The sequence below is a fragment of the Beta vulgaris genome, chromosome 5 (genome assembly GCF_026745355.1).
Source record: "Beta vulgaris subsp. vulgaris cultivar EL10 chromosome 5, EL10.2, whole genome shotgun sequence".
NCBI classification, from domain to species: domain Eukaryota; kingdom Viridiplantae; phylum Streptophyta; class Magnoliopsida; order Caryophyllales; family Amaranthaceae; genus Beta; species Beta vulgaris.
In genome coordinates this window covers 1738549-1764495 of record NC_079206.1, presented here as the reverse complement: position 1 = coordinate 1764495, position 25947 = coordinate 1738549, and the positions used below count along the sequence as shown (strand labels likewise).

Here is a 25947-nt window from a genome sequence, read left to right as displayed (position 1 = left end):
ATGCCATATCAAGTCGTTCTTAACAATTTGCAGTTTCATTTGTTTGATTTCTAATGTTTGATATCTTGAAGGAAAATGGTGATTGTTGATAGATAATTATACTTTGTTTTTATCTTGGTTTCTGCTCATTTGCTGGAAAGAATTAGGATAAAGAGACGATCCTCTGAATCAGGGATTTTAATTTACAATTTTCATTATCGGTATTATAAACAACTGAACTATATAGTTTCCAGATGACATTGCAAGATTAGCATACACTCTTCATCTTCATTCTTTTTTAATTCTTAGCCACTTCGATGTAGAGATTGAGCAAAATAACAGAGTAGGAAATACATGGCAAGGAAAGTGGGAAAAGATGGACACACAATTTAACATGGAAAAATCCTCAAATGGAAGCAAGAAAAGCTACGAGTATCCAAAATCCATTATACTTCCTCCGTTCCATAATAAGTGAAACACTTCTCTCCTTTGTGTGGAGTACAAGAATCACCCAAAACTTATAAGGGTGAGTATAGAGAAAGGCTTGTAGGTATGGCTTCTTGTAGTTGTGTGCTTGTTGGTTGATCTTTATGTGATGATGCAAATGGATGCCCATTTTCCCAATTTATAGGGCTGATGTGGGTTGAACAAATGCATAGGAAAGTGGTAGAACTATCTTTGTTTCACATGCTCCAGAATGATCTAGTGTGTATAATCAAAACTTGCCGACCTATGCAAGGAGCTTAAACTATCTAGTATCTTACCTTATGGAGTTCTATATAGCTCCATAATTTACCAAATTAGAGATAACCTTGAGAGATAATTATAATGCATACCAACGGAGATGTTTAGTGACGGGCTAGAATTTGTGCCACAAAACAACACATAAACATCACAATGAATTCATGAAGTGTCGTAATTTACAATTTCCTGAATAGTAACTTAAGAAATCTATTTATTCAATTATGACATTCACAAATCAGATATTAACAATCGAACAATTTTGCTACCAGATGATTTTGAAAGATCTAGAAGTTCCTTCAAGTGAGAGTCCAAGGTCATTAGCATCAACTCTTGCTCCTCATCATGATATTTTATTTTAAATTTGCTCAGCTTGAGTTTTAGATTTTTGGCCACTTCTTTTTCTAGTTCATGGAAACTAGCAGTTGAAGAGATATGAAATCTAACAGTATCATCTTTGTAAGTGGCTTTCACAATGAATTTGCTTAAACTTGGACTCTCTTGTTGAGTACCCTGATCTGCACCCACCAGAGTGTCAGAGGCCTGTTCGCTACCATTGCTATGGCATTGCGTTGCTACTCCAGGCTCTTCCTCAGTATCCATTGTCACAGCAAGGGTTAAGTTGTTAACGACATCACATTCATTTGCATCACTTAAACACTCAGGTGCATGTTCATGACAATTGACCTCTGCAGGTTTACTTCCAGAGAATGATGCAGTATTGGTATTCTTGTTGTTGGCACATTGACTTTTCGAAATCCTGCTTGTTTGCCATTTAATACCGGAGGCCTTCAACCAGCGTTTAAATGTAGACCTTGACACTGGAATGAATCATATAACATCAAATGCATCTATCAATTAAATGCAGTGAATGACCGTATAGTTTGTAGAGAATGGAAACATACCACCTATGTCTTTTGCAACATCTTCTACCGTCATGTTTCTGGACCAGTATGATTCAAGTTCCTCTCTAGTCAAATTAAACTCTATTTTGTTACGTTTCCCTCGGCGAACTACGGTGGATGTTGAATCTTTATCATTTCCTACAGGCATATTCTCCATGTCTTGGTCCGGTGAACCGCAAGAAGCGCTGTGACTGATCTCATAAACTGCATCCTCTCCTCCATTGTGATTAAATTCTATTCGCACCAAAAGCAGAATCTTTTAAATTAATGGAGTTCCCATTTATTCTTGTCAAAATCAAACTTTGCTTTTTAAATAGTTGATAATTACCAGTCACAGTAAGCATATCACGATATACTTCTGAATTTAAAAGAGAACTGAGAAAATACTTTGTAAAGGATAAAACATACCGCCTAGCTCCTCATGTGTCATGTTTTTATCCATCAGACATGGATTTTTCTCATGAGTAATCTCCTTCTTCTGTCTCTTTCCCTGGTTCTCATCACTTGGTGGGTTCTCGTTGTTCTGCGTATATTCTGAAGCATGATGGTTATTCTCAACATGATCAATATTAGTCACATCACTATAAGAAATGTGCCCAAAATCAAATGATGAGTTCCCAAATCCGAATTCCAACATCTGGTCGGTGAGATTTATTTCATTTGTATTTGAATTGAGTCCTGTAGATGAAGTTTCCATCTCTTGAACTTGTGAACTTTCGCCCATTGTATTGCTTCTACCAGTGAAATGAGTATCTGCTTGTATAAACAAACTTAATATTCAAACCCACGCAATAAAAGTTAATATTATGAAACAAGCTCTATCAGATCTCATTAATGGGGTTAAGGAGTGCTGGAACTTGGAAGCACACTACCTTGATCATTTGACAATTAGATTATGATTTTAAGATAGAAGAATTGCAATGTACTCCACACAATGATTTCTGAAATAGTAGAAGCACGTACCTTCAAGAAACTGATTAGCATTAGGTATACTCAGGAGTTGGGGTGATGATATCTGCTGCGAAATGATGCCTTCCTGTGAATATTCTGAAACCACTTTGTCGGCTACCTCTGCAGAATCTACTACTGTGATCTCATTACTTTCATCAGAGGTTATATTTGAGGTCTCATATTCACTACCATAATAGCCTCTATGCTTGTAGTAGTCTTCATCCGTGTAATCAGTGATGTACTTCGTTTTTGAATTATTGGGTAAATTTTCCTTTCTGAAGCACTTGGGTAGGATTACATGTTTCAACTTTTGTAGCTTTGTGATGCAATCAGGAAAGGACTTGATTCTGGTACCGCTGATATTGAGAATGTAATTCTTTCAAGTTGCGTAGTCCTGCTATGCTGGGAAATAGGTTGCTAGTGTACTTGTAACATGTTATTGAGAGCGTCTTTAGGTTGACCAACTGATTCAAGCATACTATAGGCTCTTCACTACAATACGCGTCATCACAGCAACAGTCTTGGCTATGCAATAATTCTAGGCGATGTATACTTGTAGGTAGTAAGCTGACATTCTTGAAAAAGCAATCGACAAGCTTGAGGTTGGTGAGATTCAAATGTGTCGGCAATGATACATCATAACATCTGTAGAGAACCAAGGATTTGAATTTAGATAGCTTTTCCCAGTTATCAGGTACTAATTGCTTGCTGTCGGCATTTCTTACCGTGAGACATTTAAGGTTGACGAATTGATGGATGTTCAACGGCAAGTATGTTTCACTAAGATCTACCTCTAAAGATACCAAGTTTGATGGCTCTGCTAGGCTATCAAGAAAGTAGTCAAATGAATCATCAGTGTCATCTTCAGTATGAAGAGAGAGATGGGTAATATTTGTGAGTGTGTCAGGGAGGTGGCAGAGGTCTACATCACCAGAAATATAGAGATGTGTCACATGTGTGAGCTCTTTCGGCAACGTGAGATCTCCAAACTCATCATCCCAAAAATTTAAATCGAGGAATTTCACAGACGGTTGAAAATCGTAATTATTCTGCATCCATGGATGTAGGCTCTTGTTGGAGTCCAACCAAAGGTAACAAGAGGGGTTCCGAGGTACAGACATTGATATTCCCAAATTATCCACTGGAGGAGGACAAAGAGGAAGATAATTAAGAAATAAAATTGAAGAACAGGAAAATATATTAACATTATTATATATAGTCTGAATATAATATTTCCTTATTTGCATAATTGGTTGGACTTGGATTAGGAGGACAAACAAACTTTTTGGGATAGAAAGGAGAGCATGAAACAACAATGCTTGAAATATAACCTTCCCATGTTTGCACAATGGTACGAATAAGTTTTTTGACATAAAAAGAGGGCTATGCTATTTGTTATTTGCTATTTACCGGAAGAGAAGCAAACATGAAACAACAATGCGTGAGATAATAGCGGAAAACACTTACCTTCAATCTCTGTTTTGAGTTGTTTCCAAGTTTTGCGAACGTGACAATTCTGGATATGAATGATGACGGAATCATTCAAATGATATGGTAGTGTTTCGAGTATAAAGTCCACGGGGAGACATAGAAATTGCAAATTGAGTAACTTTGTGATGCTCCAAGGAAGATATCTGACTTTGTTATCCTGGATATCAACAAGAGATAATTGTAGCAGCTCATCCAAATTTGCCGGGAATTCTATAACGCCGGTGTAAACATAAGAAGAACAATGGCAACTTCGAAGGGTGAGGTGGCGTAAGTTGATCGAGTCCTTTAAATTGGCAAGACAACAGTTACATTGTGTGAGATGTAAGCTGGCCAGGTTACTTAAACCTGTAGGAAGGGCCTTGATGCTGCAGCAACATTTAATAATGAGGTGTACAACATTCAAATTTGGAGGCAATTTTCTAAGGGACTTGCAATACTGAAGATCCAAAGTTGTCAAGTTGGTTAGGTTTGTAAGACTATTAGGAAGGAACTTGATACCTCCACAAGAAGAAAGAGAGAGATGGGTAAGGCTCTCCAGCTCTCCCAAATTTTCTGGTAATTCTTCCAGTTTACTACAACCTACAAGTTTTAACAACTGTAAGTTGGACAGCCTTGTGATGGTGTCAGGCAAACACTTGAGGTTTTCACACCAATAGAAATAGAGGTGTGTGAGCTCAGACAGCTCCCCTATCATGTCTGTTATCTTATCCACACCATACAGCTCCAATGTCAACTCCAAGATTCGCACAGAGAGACGATCAGCAGCAGCTGGGTGACTTTGAATCCATGCCACTGGATCCTCCTCCAATAACAGGTAACCGTCATCATATACGCGGGATACCTCCACTTTCACTCCTCTAATAAATGACCAAGAGTATTTGACATTACCTACTGCTTCAGCTGCCATTATCAAATGGCGTAAAATTGAAGAAATTAGATCTAAAACTCTACTATTAATTTGCAGATGCTACTTTACTCTCTTCAATGGAGGACCTCTTTTTTTATTTTCTTTTCAGGGCTATGGACTATGGACTATGGACTATGGAGGAGCTTTACTCTAGTATCAAAACCAAATCTCAAAATTTCAACAATCCATCCACTATATAACCACCCACCTCTTCTTTCTCCATTCCCACAACAATCTCACATTCACATCCACAACGCAAAACAATTCAAATTCAAAAAATCACAGAAAGAAGAAACCCAGAAAGAGGAGAGAGAAAATGTCAGGAAGAGGAAAGGGAGGTAAGGGTTTAGGAAAGGGTGGAGCAAAGAGGCACAGAAAGGTATTATCAGGTATTCGTGATGCTGTCACTTACACTAAGCACGGTTGCCGTAAAACTGTAACTGCCATGGATGTTGTCTATACTCTTACGAGGCAAGGTCGTACTCTTTACGGTTTTGGTGGTTAGGTTTCGTTTTCTAGGGTTTATTTTCACTTGATTAGGGAAATTAAAGGAGGTTTGAATCTTTGTATTGTAATTGGTAAATCAGTTGTAATATGAAATTGTTTGATGAATTTTGAGTGTGGTCAATTCCAATACCTATTCTGATTTTGTGCAGGTTCTGAATATGTTGATGTTATTCAGTTGAGTTTATAGATCTGTTGAATAATCAATTGGTTTTTTTTCATTGTTTCAATTAGACAATTTCAACATTAGAGACGACTATGTGTAGATTATGAAGCTAGATTCAAATTCATATTATTTTAATTGGGGGATTTGTTTTGTTGTTCTGTATTTCAACTTTCTATGCTTGAAAGTTGAAATAGATTGATTTGTTCAATTTTAAGTTCGTAAGGCAAACGATTTAAGTATATATTAGTATTGTTGAACTCGAATCATATGAATATAAATGAATTATTATACAATTGGATTTTGGAACTTCATATCTATCCAAATATATTTAAAAGCGTGCGAAAACAAGGAATTGTGTCACGTGGCGCTCTCCCTAGAGTGTTTTAGTTCATGTAACCTATGTACAATAAAAAAATAAAAAATTGCTTACTATAAGATTTGATCGTGGGACCTCAAGTACATATACTAAGTGTTATTATCATAAAATATTATGTTGATAAATGAATTTTTTTCTTACCCGGGGCATAGCCCGGGTCTAATAACTAGTGTTTGATTACAATCTGAGTTCTTTTTTTTTTTTTTTCTACTTTTTCCATTTCTTTTTACTCGCTACACTTTGATTTTTATGCTTATTGATGTGCTATTTTGACTATTAATATCTTTAATTGTATATTAAAGTCAAGTATAAAAATTTGATTTTATGAAAATATAAATTGAGACGAATCCAACAACATATTATATTATAATATTTTATTTTATTTAATTGTAAATAATACATGGTCAAACCTCATAGATGAATAACGGAGTAATTCGAAATGGAGAAAGTATATCATTAATCAACCATTCAATCTAAAGACTACTCAATATCTTGTCATTAAGCTAAAACTAATCGAGATTATTGATAACAAAATAACATTATTCCAGTTAATAATTCTATCCAACAAAAAAAATATCCATAAATGACTCCATGTTTTATTGGTTGATAATTGTAAGGACAATTCATGAGAAGCAAAAAAGGAAAAAAGGAATTTGATCAGCCGGGTGAGCTTGGTGACATTGGGCTTCAAGGGATTTGGGCCCTACCATTTTGTGGTATTTGGCCCATTTTTCCAGAGTCTCCATTGAAGACAACTTCAGTTAGGCCCACTGCATTTTTGGCTTTTCTTGCTGCCATCTGCTCTTTTGTGGACTTGTAGTATGTTGCATACAGAATCAGTTGGACCACTGCAAATAGTGTACCCAGCCCATTTGGTGCCTGTGTTGTAAAACAAAAGCCATTTTCTTTAGCTCGTACTATTTACTAGTCTTTTCTGATTACTTCTTTCGATTCGTTTTAAATGCAACAAATGAATATTTTATATCTCACAAATAATACCGCTTTGTTGCATTTAAAACGAAACGAAGGAAGTATACAGAGTAACATACTGTAGCGAAAAAAAAAAATCATCAAACGTCTTAAATTAAGTAAAATATATAGCTATACAATAATATCTACATGCATGGTTGATTTTCTTCTATATGATTTTATATTTTTGATTATGCATTGATTTGTGAAATTAGAAGGATATTTTGGTAGATGCAATACTACACATACACAATATAAGCTAATAGAACGAGGAATTTAATAATTAGCATGTCAAATTTATTACAAACGATAAAATCTTAGAACTTGCAACATGTAATTTATTTGCAATTTAAGGGTCAAAGGGAGGCTTACGGCGATGTAAGGATCGAAAGGATACAAAGCATAGACTGTCCATGCAATGCCATTAGCAAATGAAGCAATTGATAAAGATAACGGCATGTATTCCACGCTTTTTGTTGTTATCACCAATTTCTGTCCAAAAACACAAAATTAGGGATTTATATTATTTCCTCTGTTCCAAATTAAATGTAACAATTTGGATGATACATTTTCTTAGGCAAAAGTTATTCTTAGGGTGAGATTAAGAGAAAGTAAGGGTATGTGACTAAGTTAATAAGGTTTAATTAGTTTTAGTAAGGGTATATTCATAATTTCATACTTAAAAATCTTTACCAAGAATAGAAAGAAGTAAAATGTTGCATTTAATTTGAAATTGTCGTTTTTAGAAACTATTGCATTTAATTTGAAACGGAAGAAATATCAAGTAATTTAGAAAATAATTCTAGTTTCGCGTACTGATGATTAGCAAGTAGTGAAGAGAAAGGGAGATTAATTAAGCATAATTACCAAGACGGATAAAGGAGAGGCATACATCATGATGTTACATATGATGGCAATCATACCAACAATTGAAGACCTACGCTTGGTAGTATGAACAAAATTGAGGACCAAGGTAGTCATAATTCCCACAATTACGATCTCAATAATTGCAATCAACACAATTTTGAGCCTATTCTTTTTGTCAGAGTAAAGCACGAAGAGTATCAAATAAAGCAGTTCAATAAAAAACCCAGCTCCATTGATTGTCACCACTAAAATGCTATTAGGGTGAATAATAGGCAGACCATACACAACCCAAAGCATGCAATTCACAAATGTGGCCAAGTATGGCACTGGCGAGTATTGTTCCACCGTCTTCTTCTTGCATATTCCGATAAATGTTGGCCTAAAAGATGGAAAGCAAGAATGAAAATCATGTGCAAATATAATTCATAGAGTATAAAACTATTTCTGAGACTTCAACCATAAGATTAAATTTTTGGTTGAGTTCATCTTTTGACATGGTATCAGAGCCAGCGTGACATAAATGTCACGGGTTCAAATCTCGTTCACCCCTTCTTTCTAAGTGGAATATGTCTAGTATGAGGGAGACCTATGCTACATCCACACTTTAAGCTCAATGGGATCTTGCGTGAGGGGATGTGATAGAGTATAAACCTATTCGTGGGGCTTCAACCATCAGCTTAAGCTTTTGGTTGAATTCGTCGGTTTAAATCTTTATGATTACAAATTTGTAATCCAAAATATAGAATTTTTACAAATACCTACTATAATGAATAATGATTCCTTCCACTGTATAAGCAAGAGATCAGGAGTACACATTATATAGCTTCATCTTCATATATTGTTAATTATACACATGAATATAGTACGAAGCAAATCCATCATGAATAACTTACACTGGAGACAAGAATAAGAAAAAAGCTGTCATATTACCTGCAAACCAAAATAAACCAACTTTATTAATTACAATATTGCAAGGAAAGAAATTAATACATATAAGTTACAACATATTGCATTCGTTGAAGAATAAATACTTCATTTTTCTTCTTATTTGTAATTTAATATAGTTTGTGAATATACTTACCGATAATCCCAGCTACAAAACGAATTACACCCGCAGAAACCATGATTATTGAAGGAAAAAAACTGGATTAAGGAGTTTAAATTTGTGGAAATTTAAAATATGTAAGGGTATATAGTTGGACGTAGAAAGGTTTTTTTATATGATTTGGGTACTAATTTGTGATTAATTGAAATTTCTAAATGTAAGATGAACACCAAATTCGAAAAATTTGCCAAGAAGGGGAAAAAAGAAAGGCAATTAAAACTGGTTCATTTGCATGGCATGTTGCACTTAAACTAGGGAGGTCACGAAAATATGAAGAGATGAAATTACACACATCACACATGCAAGTGAGAATGCTGAGACTTTGAGATTTACACAAGATAGAAGCGTGTTAGAATTTATATAGAGAGAATATTAGTAATTTCAAGATGTTGCAAAATTTTGGCACTGCCTTCTAGACTCTTAAATGGCATATATTATGGCCTTTGCAAATTGCAAACTGCAAATTGCAAATTATTATTATCTCTGTAGTATCTCAATTTTATTTCCAAGGCCATACCGATGTCATTCACAATCATAAGTATAATAGACATTTGTAACTTATCCTCATTAATGTTTTCAACCTCTCCTCTCTCCGTATGACTATTTGAAATCGAAATTTTGAGCCGGTTCATGTTAATATTAGTGTACACTACGTCAAAAGCAAGTATATTTTCGAACAATTCAATATATTCATGCAGAATTCCGCTATATCATGCATTATCTCACTATATCATTCGGAAACATAATATATCATGCAAAAACTACATCATTTTAGAAACTCACTATATCATTCAGAAATCCACTATCACTTTTTCGTTTAGAAACATATTATATCATGCGAAAACTACATCATTTCTAAACAATTCACTATATCATGAAGAAACTCACAATAACATGCAGAAACTAGATTATTTATGAACAATCCACTATATCGATCAAAAACTCACTACGTCATGCAAAAAAATCACTATATCATTAATTAAGACACGCGCTATATCATGCAAAAACTAAATTTTTCTAAATATTAAAGCACGTGCCAAGATATACTACACAACCTACATTTCCTTGCATGTTAAAACATTAGAATTAAATCTTCCATTATATTGCATATAATTTCTCTATATGTTTTCTGTCAATAAAATACACTATATTGTATATAAATTCACTATATCTCTAAAAAAACTCACTATATGAAGTTAATATCAAATAACAACTCGGAGCACACTAAGTTAGTGTGCACTGGGTTCATTTAAGTATTCTACAATAATAATAGACTAGTTACTAATAGTACTTTAATATTACCAGAAAGATGTTGAGATTTTATTATATCTTTTGAATTTTATTTAGACCATCTTAATTCTGTTAAGATTATCCATTTTTAAACTTCAACTAGTTGTTGACCCGGACGATGTCCCGAGCTCAATCTATATTTTGCATTAAATTTTAATTATTCAACAGCTAATGTCGTTCTTTTTCTTTTTTGCGTTTTTCTCTAAAGAATGTAATCGATTAATGAGAGTTTACTCCCTCCGTTTCATTTTAATCTACACACTTACACTTTTCACGCATGCCAATGCAAAACTTTGAGGACATATATCTTAGTTTTGTATTTGTCAAAATTATAAAAAGTACATATTAATAAGATAAATGTTATGATGAATCTATCAAGGTCCCACATGACTATATTTTCATCTGCGTATAAGTCACAAATGATGGTCAAAGTAAAATGTGTGAATAGTGTAAAATATCAAAGTGTAATAATTAAAATGAAACGGAGGGAGTATTATTTAGAGGCGTTCATAATTGGTTTCCTTGTTATTCGGGTACTGGAATATGTGGGTACCGTTATTTGGGGCTTCTTGTAAAAGCAATCCAGGACTCGACCCTAAAGAACAGGGCGCCCGAAAAAGTGTCATATTTTTTTATATGAAAAAAAATTATTGGAAGAGTTACAGAATAAGCTACTACTAGCGTCAACTGCTGATCTATGTTGATTACCGTATTTTGGGGTACTATCATGAATGTTAATTGTTAATTGCATGCCAACTCTAATCCTTATTCCTCAAAAGTCTCTACTATCAATCAACCATAATGTAATAGTGTAATACTAGTAATGAGATACAAAATAATAATATGTTTTATAAAAGATAAGCTTAGATCAAATCAAATTCAAAAAAAAAAAAGTTCAAATTAGATAAAATTAAATCAGATCAGATAAGTTCAAATCGGTAAATTTAAAGTATTTTTTTTTTTAAATTAACATTAATTCATCAATTCAAAATCATACAAAATTAATTTTTTTTTTTTAAAATTTAAAGTAAACTAAACATAACTTAAGTCACGGTTCTCATTAGCGGGTAATTGAAAAGGCAGCTTGTGACCCAATTAGGGAAACAATATCCATTTTTCGAGGTCGGAGTACGTGTAACATTGTCCAAAATCGCCAATCCATAATAGATAGGTCGGACTGATGAAAAAGAATGGTCATCTCATGGCTAGCCCTTGCCAAGTGCAGGTCTGCAGGATGAACATTATCGTACAGCCCAAGAATTTTGGAGGCCCATCTTATTTTTTCACCCATACTGTGTATTCAAGTTAAGGGATTATTATGATTTTTATGAAGTATAAAAGCCCAAAACAACCTTTTTTTTAAAGATAAACAACCCTATTTTGTATAGTAAGAAAACAACCCTAAATGAATTTATTTTGCGAATTTTATCTTAGCAGATCTTATCTCAATTCGAATTTATGCATATTTTTTTCCTTTCTAAAGATTTTAAATTTATATTTTGCACAGGGCATTAAATTTGTTTGGGACAATCCTGATGCTAGTCTAGTGAGTCATACACTCATAAATAGAGGTGTGCACCGGTCCAGGTCCAGAACCGGTTGGACTGGTGGACCGAAATCCAGGATTTTCTTGGACCGAGACTGAAAATTTTCCGATCCTGGACCTCTTAGACCGGAATTTTTTTTTACAAAAAAAGTCTTTTGTATTTTATTTAAATATATTTATAAATTATATACATTAAAAATTAATGATTTTAATAACAATAATCCTAAAAGAATAATAGTGCATAAAAACAATGTGCGTAACTTCATCTTCAAGTTTAGAAGAATTCAAATACCAGTTTAGCTAATGGTAGAGTAAATTGTTGACATCGATTGCCTGCATAAGTCCAAACTACTTGGAAGTTCAACCACAATAAAGGAAAATACTTCTATGCTTCCCAATATCTAGCACTCGACTTATAGCCGGTGAGAATTTTAGTCACCGGCATCATTTATGGTACGAACTGCACCCAGGTCCGTACTTTGGAGTGTTCTGGGTAAAGTCGTAGTTGGGGTTGTTTGGTGCACCCGCGCTATAGTTCACGGTGTTGAGGCCATGTTTTTGCCTAAAAAAATGCATACATATATCAGTTTAAGGCATACATTAATTCATTAAAGATATGCAAACTATCAGTTTAAGAGATACATCTATCAATAATATATGGCATAAGCTGATAAAATAAAATAAATAAACCGATAGTTTATATCCATAGCCTCATAGAATTGTCCATAAACTAAAATAATAGGATATATATCATCGTAGTCATTCTAAATAACTAAACGCCTTGTTCATTTGGAGTGAAATAAAGAAAATTCAGTTCAATTTATTTCAATTTCGATTTAATTCAATATATTTTTATTCAGTTCATTTTCAATCCAAAACAACATTATCTAAACACTTTTAATAGAAGACTTTAGGTATTCATTTAGCCCAAATTTGTGTTAGTGGATGTCAATTCCCCCTATAAAGGATTCAATTTTCATTTCTTTGACTAGTCTGTTGCAATTATTTATTCGAAGCCGCAAATAGGACTATAGGAGTGTGTATTTCTTTGACTAGTACATAGAATATAGAGAATATTTTCAGGTGTAATAGATGTTGCATGTAAAGCTTTATACTCTTTTCCACTCAGAAGACTTCTACAGTAGTTTGTTTTCTAGCGTTGATCATTATTATAGCATTAGTTAATATAATATAATTGGCGAAGACTTGAAGTGTTTTTATTTTTATTTTTATGGGAGACTTGAAGTGCTACTTAAATCTAAACTATCAGTTTAGTATTAAGGAGTATATATATCACTTTCTATTGAATAATAGTAGAATAGAATCATGGAATATCATGTGATAATTTCAGACCATGTTCAATTTATAAACTCTTATCAAATAGATAAATTATTTCCAAAGTCATCAAAGTAAAAGGTTTGCTTGCGTAATGGTATATTTATTTATTTAAGCCGCCCACTTGAAATCAACTTTGAAAAGGAATTAACATTAGCAAAATTTAAAAGAGGGAGAGGTGATAACTCAGTGGAATAACACCCCGTATTTCAAGATATTGTCCACGCTTTCAGGGTTCGAATTTTCATCCCAGTAATATGTTAGGGCATTACTTATGAGTTGTTTAGCCTTGTACTCAGTCTTTAAACTGGTGTTCCCTGCAGGCGAGTAACCTAGTAGAGGTTGGTTGGTTTTCGGACCAAAACATATCTATGTGGAATCTTGTTGAAATTATCTCGTTTGTGCTTTTCAAAAATAATCTAATCAAATACAAAATTAAAGATATCTGGTAAGGTCTAATTTTATGGAATATGAAGTGAAAATAACTCCGAGTCATGTTTGGATATAAGATGATCTGATTTGAAACATGGGTCAATCATGCATTAATGTTTCAAAAAAAATTATAACATTAAGCTAAATATGTAAAAATTATTTTGACCTATCCATGTAAAAAAATTTAGGTAAGATAAGTTACTATAAGTTGAATAAATTTCAATAAGTTAAAGAATAAGTTCAAATTAAGTTTTGATCAATTCAAATTAAGTTTTGATCAATTCAAATTAAGTTTTGTTGAGTTAAAATCAGTTATAAAAACACAGGCTTTGTTATGACCGAGAAAATCAACGTAAAATTAGTAAAGGCTTTTATATCAATATTATAACTAGCAAAAAGCTTTTTTATAGCGTTATCCTTTTATAAAAATGGAAATTAAGAATTCAAAAAAATCAGATGACTAATTGGAGTGAAGATGAATTCTCCTTTAGATTTCCATTTCAATCAACGAATTCATGATAGAATCTAATACGCATGCAAATTGCAGGCAAACATTATATATCTTCCACCAATGAACCATATTTAGTAGTAGTACTTGAAAGTCTAAAATGTTAACCAGTGTTTGCTTCTCAACACTGCAACACCTTACAATCCATCAATTTGCAGGCAAAAAAGTTTGCATGTTAGATTCTTTCTTAAACTTCGAGTCTTTTTATTGGCGTTGCAATTTGCATTGTCGAGGATCTTAGAAATTGATTGATTGAAATTTGAAGGTAATAACAAATTAAAGAAAAGCAATAGCAAAATTTATATTTTTGGAAGTGGATAATTAATGGAGTATAATTTTTTGACATTATAAAAATTTAAAAGTGGTGTTATCATAAGTTATTCAATATGAATGGAGAAGAGATAATTTGAGACTACAATTTCTCTTGGAATCTTGTTTACAACTTGGCATGAAGTTACTTTAATTTGTTGCACATTTATGTTTTATGGATTATGCTATTACGTTTCTATTGGATTTTGCATTGATATGATTATCTTATCTACGTAATCAAGAAGCATTAGTAACAAAAACAAATTTGTCCTTCACTAAAATAATGTTTGTATCTAGATCTCATTTAAAATAAAACTTAAATATTTAGATATTTGATTTTAAACTACAAATTTATCAAACATAGCATAAATATGCCGAAATATTTTAAATTTTTAATTATTAGTGGTTAGTGAATCTCTCAAGTGATCATTTTTTCCATATGGTATTCTGGTTAGGCAGTTAGCATTATCAACAAAGCAAAGAAGTGAGTAACGAAGAAAACAAGACTATTAATAATCATTAACATAATACAACACAATTATCTGGACAACCAATTATTGTTAATAAAACCTACATTGTATCCAACACATTTAAGATCTACACTGTTAATGACACAAATATATTATTGTAAACCTAGATCGAACATGATTAAGAAATCCAATCAACATTAATGGTTTGTGTGCACACAAGCTAATAGATGATTGATCGATTTGTCATAGAAAACAGAATGGTCAATTTCTATACAACTACTAACTTAGATGTGTTATGTTAAATCTATTGATAGAGTATAAAACTATTCTTAGGACTCCAACCATCACATTAAACTTTTGGTTGAGTTGGTCATTTGACATGGTACCAGACATCGTGACATAAATGATGAGTCCAAATCTCATCCACCCCTCCTTTTTAAGTGGAATATTTAGCGCCATGTATGAGGGCAATCTGTGCTGCATCCACACTTCAAAGCCAATAATGGGTTCTTGCGTGAGGGGGCGTGATAGATATAAAACTATTCATGAGGCTCCAAACATCAACTTGAATTTTTGGTTGAGTTGGTCATTTATTTGACATCTATTTGAGCTTATAAGAAATTATATCTATAACTTATTAGAACTTAACTGAACTAAGTGAAAATAAGTTGTAGAAAACACTACCTATATAATACTACATCCGTTTCACAATACATGCACCATTTTCCTCTTTTGGATGTTCCACAATACATCCCCTCCTTTAAAAGATAGTTACATAAGTTTAAAAGCAATCACAACACTCTCTTTCCTCACCCTTAGTGTGTGTGCCATATAGAAATGACACATGTATTGTGAAACGGAGGTAGTATTTTACACATCACCAACTCAATGAAACCTAACAAGAACATCCATTGATCCGAGATAAAGAACAAAAAGAATACAACTATTTGATGTTGTTATTTTGTTGATATGTTCTATGATCATATATACCCCGCCCTTTAAGAAATAGTATAAACATAAACCTACACTACTTTGTAATCCCAATGCACATAAAATAGTAAACCATGTAAAATTGCATTAGAAGTGCCTATAATAATGAATTATTGATCAGAAGTTCCCAATTCAAGTTTGGAATTTCCAAAATTGAAGTTGACAAGCACATATGCGAGTTGGAAAACGAACAAATTCATGTCAAATAAAATTATTTTGCTACCTAGCTAGCTATCTTTCCTTGTCGACTAGCTAGAAGAAATACGAAACAATTTAAAAATTAAGAAGATTGTAGATCAATCTATACAAATATACTAGAAGACGTGCATAAATAAGAAACTGTGTCACATGACGCTCTCTTTAGAGAGTTTTGGTTCATGTAATCCATGTACAATAATATAGGGATTTGATCCCGAGACCTCAAGTACATATACTAAAAGCTTAACCACTAAACTAAGTTGTATTTAGTGTTATTATCATAAAACTATTATATTAATAAATAATTTTTTTACCCGAGACGTAATCCGGATCTAACAACTAGTTAATATTGTAATTAAAGAGCTATGGGTTAGAGACGCAAGATTAATAAAGTCTTGCGTATATACTACTCCTAATTTCCAAAGGCTTATCTTAAAACGGAAAGAGATTTAAAAAAATTCAGGAATTATCTTAAGAACATAGGACAAGATAGAGGTAGGAGCAATAGTGGCTAAAGCATCACATATAAATCGGACATATTCTATTTCATAAAATTGATTGATTTTGCTGTCTCCATATACAAGCTCATTCTGATGGGAAGTTGGAAATTAGACTAGTTCACTCTTTACACCCTTCAATTTGGAAAATTGAAATATAAGAGATTGGGTATTCCTACAAGTGGACATTATCTTACTTTCTTCATATTGTCACGTCGAAATTTTTTACTTTACAGAAATAACTCTTGTCGTAATTTTGACACTACTATCTAAGTTGTTATTAGTTCTAAGGTGTTATATATTTGAGTTGGAATTTAGATTTCTTAGAAAATATATGTAAGTATCGTATGATTTTCTATTTTCAATGAAACCCTATTTTTTGTAAAAAAAAGTTCCCAATTTACTTAATTTGTAAAAGGGTTACTAATACTACTAAAAAAAAAAAGACAAAGTTGAAACTCGTGGACTAACAGTTTACTATACAACATGAACCTTTTAAAGTTTATTTTAAATTTGTTTTGACGAAATAATTAAGGGTCCGTTCATTATTGTTTTTTTGTTTTCAGTTTTCAGGTTTTTTGAAAACTAAAAACCAAAAACAGGAAATCAGAAAAAAGAGGTTTTCACTTTTTAGTTGTCAGTTTTTAGAATCATCATGTTTCTAATAAATTTGACTATTTTTTTATTCATTATAAGACATATATCATATGACTTTAAAAATCAACAAACCAAAAACAGAAAACCACAGTATACCGAATGAGCCCTAATTTTGTAAAAATTTTGTGTCACGTTGATTTACAAACAATGAAGCAGTGGAGTATCTTATGACTTATTGGATTTAGTTAGGTTAGTCTATGAAAATTACCTATTTGTACTTAAGACTAAAAAAGCCGTATTTCGCACAATGCTCAAACGAGTGGTGTTGGAGGGTTATTAGGTAGAGCTTTAGAGATAAAAAGGCTAGTTGAAGAATATGTTGTCCGACAGTTAGAACAATTGTGGTTTCATGCTGATTTGAGGCATTGTTTTCCATAAGGTTGTTCTACCATTCAAGTGATAGAAGGGTAGTTAATATGCATGCATGCATTATAAGTAAGCTTCTCTTTGAAGAGACATAATAAGAGTAAGATGGCAACGTATCCAATATGGAATCCTTGCATGTTTTCTTTCATAACATTACACCAAAGGAAAAATAAAAGAACAAAAGATTACTTTTCTAGGTGATGAATTCATGAGAGACATATTTTGTATTCACTTTAAGTCTTTTAGGTATTATAAAAAGCAGGTAATTTGATCAATTAAGCTCTTCACTTACGAGGAATAACCATATATATATATACTTCCTCTATTTATAACTAAGAACCAACTAATTAAATCCTTTCATTTTACACTATTGGTCACTTATAACATTTATTCGTTCATTCAAAATTCTGATGTGCTAATACTGTTTATATATCTATAAATATCAGCGCAATAATCAATTTCTCCTTTAAACTTGTGTCTAGTTGTATGGCTTGGAAACAATATTTAACAAACTACTAAAATAGCATGTAATTTAAGTGTTGAATAATATGAGATGAATTCAATATCTATATGTCTATATCTATCTATCTATCTATCTATTTACTCAAAATAAAACATGCATTGTATAAAATTTGATCTCTTGATCACAAGCAGTACATAAAAATCTTAATAACCACTAAATCAAATGATAATTTTTTTTGATCCATATGAGCCACGAAGGCAGTGCAAAGTACAAAAAAGGGAGGGGGTTTCAAACCTGTGATTTATCATTCACAAGACCTCAATCTTAACCGCTAAGCCAAGACATCCTTTGCAAATCAAGTGATAATTCATGTTATTATTTCAAAGTAAAATATAATAAATGAAGATATAATTATTGAGGAGTAGCCCGGGAATAATACTAGTTATATTTTTAGAGTGTTCGGATAGCCGATTTATATTTTCTTGAAAAAATGGTTTTTCCACTTTCCTTTTATTAACTTATGAAGGGTAGAAAATAATTTTCCAAATATTGGAAAACAGGTCTTTGAAGGATATAGTTTTTTTTTCTTCTCAAAAGAAGGATGCCACGTTTTCCTCCATAATCTTACCTAGTGCCGCTAGGGGTGTAAGTGGATTGGACTGGATTGGACTTTGCCAAATCCTAATCCAGTCCAAAGTTTTTTGGACTCGAGAAATTGAGTCCAAGTCCGATCCAAATATCTTTTGGGTCCGGTCCAATCCAATCCGATAATTTTTTTCTTGAGTCCGAATCCAGTCCAATCCAGTCCGATTACTTTTTTTTCGTTTTATATTCAATTATTCACAACGTGCTCTCATAATTAAATTTGAAAATTGAGCTCATTATATTCATTCCATAAAATAAGTCACATACATCTTTATATATATATATATATATATATATATTCAAGTTTGTAAGATGAAGGACCTTCTAAGCTGGCACCTCGCACAGGTATAACAAGTCAGATTTGTAGGTCAGACTCGTTGGAGGGAGGGGGAATGGTAAGGAAAACATCACTCCAAAGAGCCCCTAGTGGGATTTACATCTTTTATATATTATATATTATATATTATATATTATATATTATATATTATATATATTATATAAATATTAAATATATATTAAATATAAAATATTTTTGGACTGGATTGGACTTATTGGACTCCAAAGGGGTGAGTCCAAATCTAGTTCGAAAATATTTGGATTCGAAAATTTGAGTCCGAGTCTAGTCCAAAAAAATTTCGGTCCAGTCCAATCCGACAAGTTTGGACTGGACTGGATCGGATTCTGGACTTTTTGCAGTCCGTTTACACCCCTAATCTTACATTATGTTTTCCTTCTCTCTTATTCATGATCCACTCCTTTGCATTCTTCATTTTTATTTTCACCTTAAATCTTCATATAAGGAATGAAACAAAGAAAAACTAATATACATTTTTCTAATGGAAAACATTTTCCATTCATTTTGATTTTCGTCGTACCAAATAGAGCCTTATACTTTTCTAATTTACTTAATACAATAAATTTTTGCTCATTTTATACCCTTTCTTACAATATTGTGAATGACAAAGTATGAAATGAGCATGGGAGGAATATAGCGTATTAGAGTTTTACATATAGAATTTCAAGTCAATGTATGAAAATCAAAAATTGCAAATACAAAAACATAGCTCATAAATATTTAATCAACCAGCAAGAATGGCAAAAATAGATAATATAAATAAAATGACATAGAAAAATATTTATTTCCAATAAAAATACTCCCTCCAAACAAATGATTACTAGATATATGACAAGAAGTAAAACATTTATAGTAGAAGGCTTCACTACTACTATAATTACAAAATTAAAGATTAGAGGCAAAATCATTTTCTTTAGGCTTAGGAGGGGCAGAATAGTCATTTTCAGGGAGGCTATTGACCTTGTTGGACTCCCTTGTGACCACAATAACTTCTTTAAGGCCCATCTCAACTTTCTCAATCTCCGCAACTTTTCTTTCGTCCATTTGTTGCTTAGTGGACTTGTAATATGCTGCATAAAGCATTAACTGGGCCAGCCCAAGAAAACATCCTATCCCATTTGGTGCCTGAATCACAAAATAATAATAATATTATTATAAGCCCAATAATTCATACTATTTGCACCTAAATTATTTGCGATTATGGATCATTACATAAGAGCAACATTTTTTGCTTGACTTTTGTCCTTAAACACCTTTTGGTGATAACCGCTTTTTTATACTACATCCGTTTTATATTATTTGCAATGATTTGACATTAAGTGTGAGTAAAAAATGTCTAGTCGTTACAAATAATATGAAACTGAGGTAATATATAATATATTTTTTTTTCCAAAATCTTTTTTGATTTATTTTTTTATAATCAATGAGTGAAGAAGTAGGGCCATATAAACTTGTCTTTTGTGTCCACGTCAGCGTTTGGGCAGATTCCATACATGAAAGTGGGCCATATAAATTTAAGATTAGGTACAATAATAGAGACTCATCCCATACTTGTGGGAATTCTAAAAACTCAAAAATTAATACACCACAACTTTGAGTTTGAAAATGACATATTACTCCGTAGCATTTTAGTACGTGCTACTTGCTAGTAGTTGCTACGCAGCTAGCACTCAGAACTCAATATTTTTAAAGAAAAACAAACTACAAAAAATTTGTCTTCTAAAAAATCGCCTAATTTTAATTCTAGTAAGTCCAATATTAAAAAAAAAAATAATCTAATAATGACTAGATAATTTCTTTGACTAGTTTAATCCATTTAATAACAAGGTCTACTTTTATATTATAATTAGACTGTCTCTTTTAATAATTTTTGAACTACAAATAAAAGTATCTTTCCCAAACTATTTATATATCTATTTATCCATATTTTCTTACTACATATTGGTTTATTATAGTGAGGAATAATACAAGTGAATGTTTTAGTTGTCCATTGTTACTTATCAAAAAAATTCGAGAACAATATACAACAAAAAAATTTGTACAATAAAATCACTGTCTCGTTATAATTAGGTTATATAATTTTCATTATTATACAATCAAGAAAAAAAAAAGGAACAATGTTTAAAGAAAAACAAGATAGAAAGATGAAAGAAAAAGGAAAAAAAAATGGTCCAAATTATTTGCATTTTTATTTAATGAAAGAACAAAAAGAAAGATTATTTGAAAAGAAAACAAGATATAAAGATGAGAAATATAGGAAAAAAAGTGATAAAGAACATAAAAACGAAAGCCAAAAAAATTGACACACTAACACATATGCCCTTGTAGAGGTCTAAAAGGGTATCGAACATGCAACCTTCAGGTATAATGGGACCTTACATAGTTACACGTCACCCATCTACCACTAAGGCAATTTCCAACCCTTATTACTAACATGCAAACTATGTTTAACTTGGGGGTGCTCATGCCATGTATGTGTCTAACTAGTTCAAGAATTTCAATTAATTTATATGAAATATACATGTGGTAGTTTAGATGTTGTTACTATACCTTGATATCTTAACTTTGTAATATATCTACGTTGGGTAAGGGTTTGTTCATAAGTTGATTTTGTTAAGGTATAATATGGTATAGTCTAGCTGATAATACTTTTACGTTGATTTGAAAAACGAAATTATCATTTCGGATCTTGTTACACATATCTAATTATCTAATTATCCAAATATTTACTAATATGAAAATAAATATACATGCTAGTATATGGAAATAAACACGTCAGTTTTAAATACTACCTCTGTATTTATTTATTAGTTGCAACAATTTTTATTTTTAGGTGTTTTTTATTAGTTGCAACATTTTTCTTTTTAGGAAAGCTTTTGGGATAATTTGACTATATTACCCTTACTTCACCTACTCTTTTGAACCTGATCAGTACTAGTAGCAAGGGCAAGTGAGTCAATTATACTATTTTTTTTTCATTTCTTAAAGTTTGTGCAAAAAGGTGAATGTTGCAACTAAATAAATTAAAAACAGAGGTAGTATAGTCTAATCTGATCGGAATCTAACATGAAAGAAAGTTTGGAGAATAGAGTTAGCCTCACTCAAAATTTGTTTCTATTGTTATATTCTTACTATTGAGCTAAAGTTTATCAAAATTTGTTGTCACTTGTAGATGAACAGTACAAGGTAAAGTAGTTAGAAAGTGAGAGGTAGCTCATGCACGTTTCATGGGTTATGACTTAGTAGTAGTAGCTAGGAATACTGCTCATACATCACCATGCATGAAAATGTCAGCGAGAGATTGAGAAAGTGAGAAAAATGCACGTACAACAACAAAGGGATCGAATGGGCGGATGGCATATAGAGTCCAAATAACAGCACTACCAAAACAAGTCACTGAAACAGCTAGTGGCATAAATTCCACACTTTTTGTTTTGATCACCTGTTTCTGCACAATTTTTAACCAAAACAAAACCTTTAGTTTTACTTGTTAATGGAGTACACTCTAAATGAAAATGACTAATCAACTAGAACAACAGTAATATTATCTATTTTTCATACATATTATCATGGTTTTATGAAATAACGACGTCCATTCATATAATGGAAGACATGTATGTATATATGAATAATAATGCATTAGTATTAACTATTAACTAATGACTTATTATACAATTGTCTTATGAAAGGGGACCAACATGTATATATGTTCTTGTCTATGCCTCTATTAGTCACAAAAAAGGTTTTTATAAAATTTCAAAAACTAATAATTATTGTTCTAACATAAGGCAATATAATTGGATATATGACAGTACTATTTTTCAAATTGACGTACGCATCACGTGCATATAAGACTAGTTTACCTTATGATAACGAGTTTATACTTACCATGATGGCTAATGGAGCGGCATACATGAGAACACCACTAACATCACCAAGTAAGCCAAAAATGAGAGTCCGTTGTTTAGAGGTGTGAGTGAAGATTAGAACCAAGGTTAAAGCAATGGCAACGACGAGTATTTCACCAAGAACAAGAAGGATCAAGAATATCCTATTTTTCTTGTTACCAGTGTAAATGATGAAGAGCATCAAATATATGAACTCAATTAAGCAGCCACTAGCAGATATTGTAGAGAGTAATATGTTGTTTGGTTGGATAAATGGCATGCCATAAATTGTCCAAAGCATGCAGTTGAAGAAGGTGAGTAAGTATGGAGTTGCTGAGTATTGTTCTACTGATCCCTTCTTGCATATCCGCATAAATGTTGGCCTGAAAAAATCAAATTCAAAAAATCCCCCCAAAAAGAATTATTAGTTAATTAAGTTTACATCATATGATTATCAAATAATAATAGTACTATGTATATATAATATGTAGTACAATTCTCCAGGCCCTACTATATAGCATGAAAACGACTAGAAACAAAAAAACCAGGGTCGATTTTTATCATGTTCAACATGTTCCATGGAACAGCGCCACTTAAATATGAGGGCCTCAGAATAGAGAAAGTTGAAGTAGTAAAAAAAAAGGTTTATATCTACGTATTTGAATTACTCTCTTTTCATAATATGATTATATAAAGTGAAGAATCATGAATGTATAAACTATTACATTAATGAATTCTTCAAATATGAGTTCGCAGAGGGTCTCTATATAGTTCGAGACAGTCCTGAAGAAAACCTCAGGTTTCATCTGTTCTCAAGCTATTAGCACGGAAACAAATGGAGTTTCAGAAATAGAATCATTTCAGACACTCGTCATTTCCGGAGCTTCAAAAGGGTGGTCCCACATGGTAAAATGACCAAAGAAATCTCTAAACATGCATGAAGCATGTAGGGAGAGTACGTATGTGGAAATAAAGAAACTTGATACTTGTATTATGTAAATGAACTTACATGGGTGATAAGTAGAGGGAGAAAGAGATGATATTCCCTGGAATCAAAGTAAAATGACCTGATGTCAAATTGATGTATGTATGTATGTATGTATCATAGTGAAAAATTAGGGAATTTATTCATGCATAATGGTGAGATTAATCACCAATCACCAGCATGTTTTCCCTTAAAAATCGTATTTTTTGCATGATTTAGTAGGTGGATTACTACTATCAAATTAGTAATACCTAGAATACCGACGGCGAATCGAGCAACAGCTGGAGAAACCATGGCTATGGTGTTAAGCTAAATGAACAAATTAAAAGAAGAAAGAGGATACTAAAAAGTTAGTTTTCTAAGCTAATTAGGTTAATTTAGGAGCTAATAAAAAGAATGAAAGAAAGAAGATGGTTTTTGAAGAACTAAACTTATGTGTTACTGAGAAATGAAATGAGAAGGGAGAACATATATATAGGGAAATCCTACAAGGACAACTTTAGGGTGTAATAGCCAATAAGCAAAAACACAAATGGGGCCCCCTAATGAATATTATTTGAGAGAGAGAGTGTGTGTGTTTAAGAGAGAGAAAATAAACACCCTTCCAAAAAAAATAAAGATTGAAACAACATACAAGAGTCCATAATTTTTTTTTATTCGGTAATTTACTGGTTCAAGCAGATTTAGCCCTTATGAATTAGGAGGCAAGAAAGGGATCCCAACCCATAAAAAAACTTTCAGAGACCAGAAACTGAGGATTTATTGCCAGAAACAAATATTTACATAAACGCCCCAAATATGAAGTTGATGAGAATCGAATTTTCGACTATGAGATTGGGAGGTGGGAGTTACAGGAGTCAATAATATTGAAGCAAATTGTTTAGTGGCCTTTCAAAGTACGTAGTATGTGCTGTCCCCATATTCGATTTTAATAAAATCTTTTGTCATAAGATTAGATGCCTGATTTCTCTAGTAATCTCTATGTTTGTAAGTTGTATCTCCACCTTTCATTTAATCCTTTTGTCCAATTATTCTAGGCCCATTTTTGGGGAAGTTATATATTCTCGCATGCTAACTTTTTCTATACTCTTTTCATAAATATAATAGTTTATTATTAATCCTTTCGTCTTAATATGAGCTTCTATTAAAGTTACAAATCTATAAAAGACTCAATAATTATGATATATATAGGCCTTTAAAAGTTTGATAAATATTACTCTTTCCGTTTCAAAATATAAGGCATGCACGATATGTTTGAGTTCGAACTTTGATCGTTAGTTACTGTCAATTTATGTTGATAGGAAATTTTAAAATATAATGTTATTATAGTATTTTTCAAGACGAATTCAACTGTATATTTATAATTTTTATTTATCGTATTTGAGAGATATTTGTGGTCAAAATAAATTTTCGTAAAGCGTGAATGTATTATATTTTTAGAGTTTTGTATCAAAAATAAATAGTATAGTTTCAAAAATATCAAGACATTTAATATATAAATTAGTCGTCACCATTATTACATCAGCAGCAATCAAATTTAAACGACGATAATAGCTAATAAGATGACACAATTTTTTTTTTATAGTGACTTATCTATCTATTGAACTAGCATGTTCTACAATGTACTATCACTTCTTCTGAAATTCCATCTCCCCTGGAATGTCTTATTCTCCTCTAACATGAGTTATATCAATCATATACTGCAACTCAAGAATAGAATAAAACAACCAAACTTTTTGTTAAGGTTGAATTTAACTCAATTGTATCTACGAAAGATCATTTGTTATTATTCATCAATTGTTAATCAAAAACATATGAGAAGTTAATGATACAAGTAGTGGTCACTAGATGTTATTGAATACTTTGCATTATCTACCTCCTTTTTTTAGTTGCACATTTTCCAAAATACAATTGTAAATCTTTAAGTATATATGAATAAAAATTATAAAAGTTGAAATTGTGAAAATAACAAGAAGAACTTATTAAGATCCTATACAACTATGTTTTTCTTACATATGGATAATAAAACAAGGTTAAAGTAAATTTAAGAATA

At 31.9% G+C, this 25947-nt stretch overlaps 4 protein-coding genes across 6 annotated transcripts; 1 reads left to right on the top strand and 3 right to left on the bottom strand.

Annotated features, from left to right (window-relative positions):
* Window positions 1-865: 865 nt before the first annotated feature.
* On the bottom strand, window positions 866-4974 carry LOC104908209 (disease resistance protein RPV1). 3 transcript variants are annotated; one of them, XM_048645236.2, is made up of 5 exons: window positions 4044-4175; window positions 2589-3717; window positions 2034-2378; window positions 1626-1859; window positions 866-1541 (listed from the first exon to the last, which is right to left on the bottom strand). In XM_048645236.2, the coding sequence occupies exons 3-5, from the start codon at window positions 2347-2349 to the stop codon at window positions 952-954; spliced, it is 1140 nt and encodes a 379-aa protein (XP_048501193.1). In that variant the 5' UTR covers window positions 2350-2378; window positions 2589-3717; window positions 4044-4175; the 3' UTR covers window positions 866-951. The 3 variants fall into 3 exon arrangements, with proteins under 3 accessions (XP_048501193.1, XP_048501192.1, XP_048501191.1); XM_048645235.2 differs by lacking the exons at window positions 866-1541; window positions 1626-1859; window positions 2034-2378 and having other exon boundaries at window positions 2589-3221; window positions 3302-3717; window positions 4044-4974; XM_048645234.2 differs by lacking the exons at window positions 866-1541; window positions 1626-1859; window positions 2034-2378 and having other exon boundaries at window positions 4044-4974.
* Window positions 4975-5290: 316 nt separating this feature from the next.
* Window positions 5291-5586, top strand: LOC109136562 (histone H4-like). Its single transcript, XM_048645238.2, has one exon. The coding sequence runs from the start codon at window positions 5291-5293 to the stop codon at window positions 5477-5479; it is 189 nt and encodes a 62-aa protein (XP_048501195.1). The 3' UTR covers window positions 5480-5586.
* Window positions 5587-6487: 901 nt separating this feature from the next.
* LOC104908210 (bidirectional sugar transporter SWEET4) lies at window positions 6488-9350 on the bottom strand. The gene is made up of 5 exons (XM_010697300.2): window positions 8938-9350; window positions 8750-8786; window positions 7857-8235; window positions 7362-7481; window positions 6488-6899 (listed from the first exon to the last, which is right to left on the bottom strand). The coding sequence occupies exons 1-5, from the start codon at window positions 8978-8980 to the stop codon at window positions 6708-6710; spliced, it is 771 nt and encodes a 256-aa protein (XP_010695602.2). The 5' UTR covers window positions 8981-9350; the 3' UTR covers window positions 6488-6707.
* Window positions 9351-19773: 10423 nt separating this feature from the next.
* On the bottom strand, window positions 19774-24331 carry LOC104908211 (bidirectional sugar transporter SWEET7). Its single transcript, XM_010697302.2, has 5 exons — window positions 24146-24331; window positions 23919-23955; window positions 22911-23292; window positions 22351-22470; window positions 19774-20147 (listed from the first exon to the last, which is right to left on the bottom strand). Exons 1-5 carry the CDS (start codon window positions 24186-24188, stop codon window positions 19908-19910), a joined length of 822 nt encoding a protein of 273 aa, XP_010695604.2. The 5' UTR covers window positions 24189-24331; the 3' UTR covers window positions 19774-19907.
* Window positions 24332-25947: the final 1616 nt, after the last annotated feature.

Bases quoted from the DNA above. Each gene is read 5' to 3' on its own strand.
- LOC104908210 (XM_010697300.2), bottom strand. From the start codon at position 8,980: ATGGTTTCTGCGGGTGTAATTCGTTTTGTAGCTGGGATTATCG. The intron at 8,787-8,937 runs GTAAGTATATTC...TTTGGTTTGCAG, and splicing joins TTTTGTAGCTGGGATTATCG to GTAATATGACAGCTTTTTTC. The intron at 8,236-8,749 runs GTAAGTTATTCA...TCCATCTTTTAG, and splicing joins TTCTTATTCTTGTCTCCAGT to GCCAACATTTATCGGAATAT.
- LOC104908209 (XM_048645234.2), bottom strand. From the start codon at position 4,974: ATGGCAGCTGAAGCAGTAGGTAATGTCAAATACTCTTGGTCATTTATT. The intron at 3,718-4,043 runs GTAAGTGTTTTC...GTCCTCCTCCAG, and splicing joins ACTCAAAACAGAGATTGAAG to TGGATAATTTGGGAATATCA.
- LOC109136562 (XM_048645238.2), top strand. From the start codon at position 5,291: ATGTCAGGAAGAGGAAAGGGAGGTAAGGGTTTAGGAAAGGGTGGAGCA.
- LOC104908211 (XM_010697302.2), bottom strand. From the start codon at position 24,188: ATGGTTTCTCCAGCTGTTGCTCGATTCGCCGTCGGTATTCTAG. The intron at 22,471-22,910 runs GTAAGTATAAAC...AAAATTGTGCAG, and splicing joins CCGCTCCATTAGCCATCATG to AAACAGGTGATCAAAACAAA. The intron at 20,148-22,350 runs GTACGTGCATTT...TTTGTGATTCAG, and splicing joins CATTCGATCCCTTTGTTGTT to GCACCAAATGGGATAGGATG.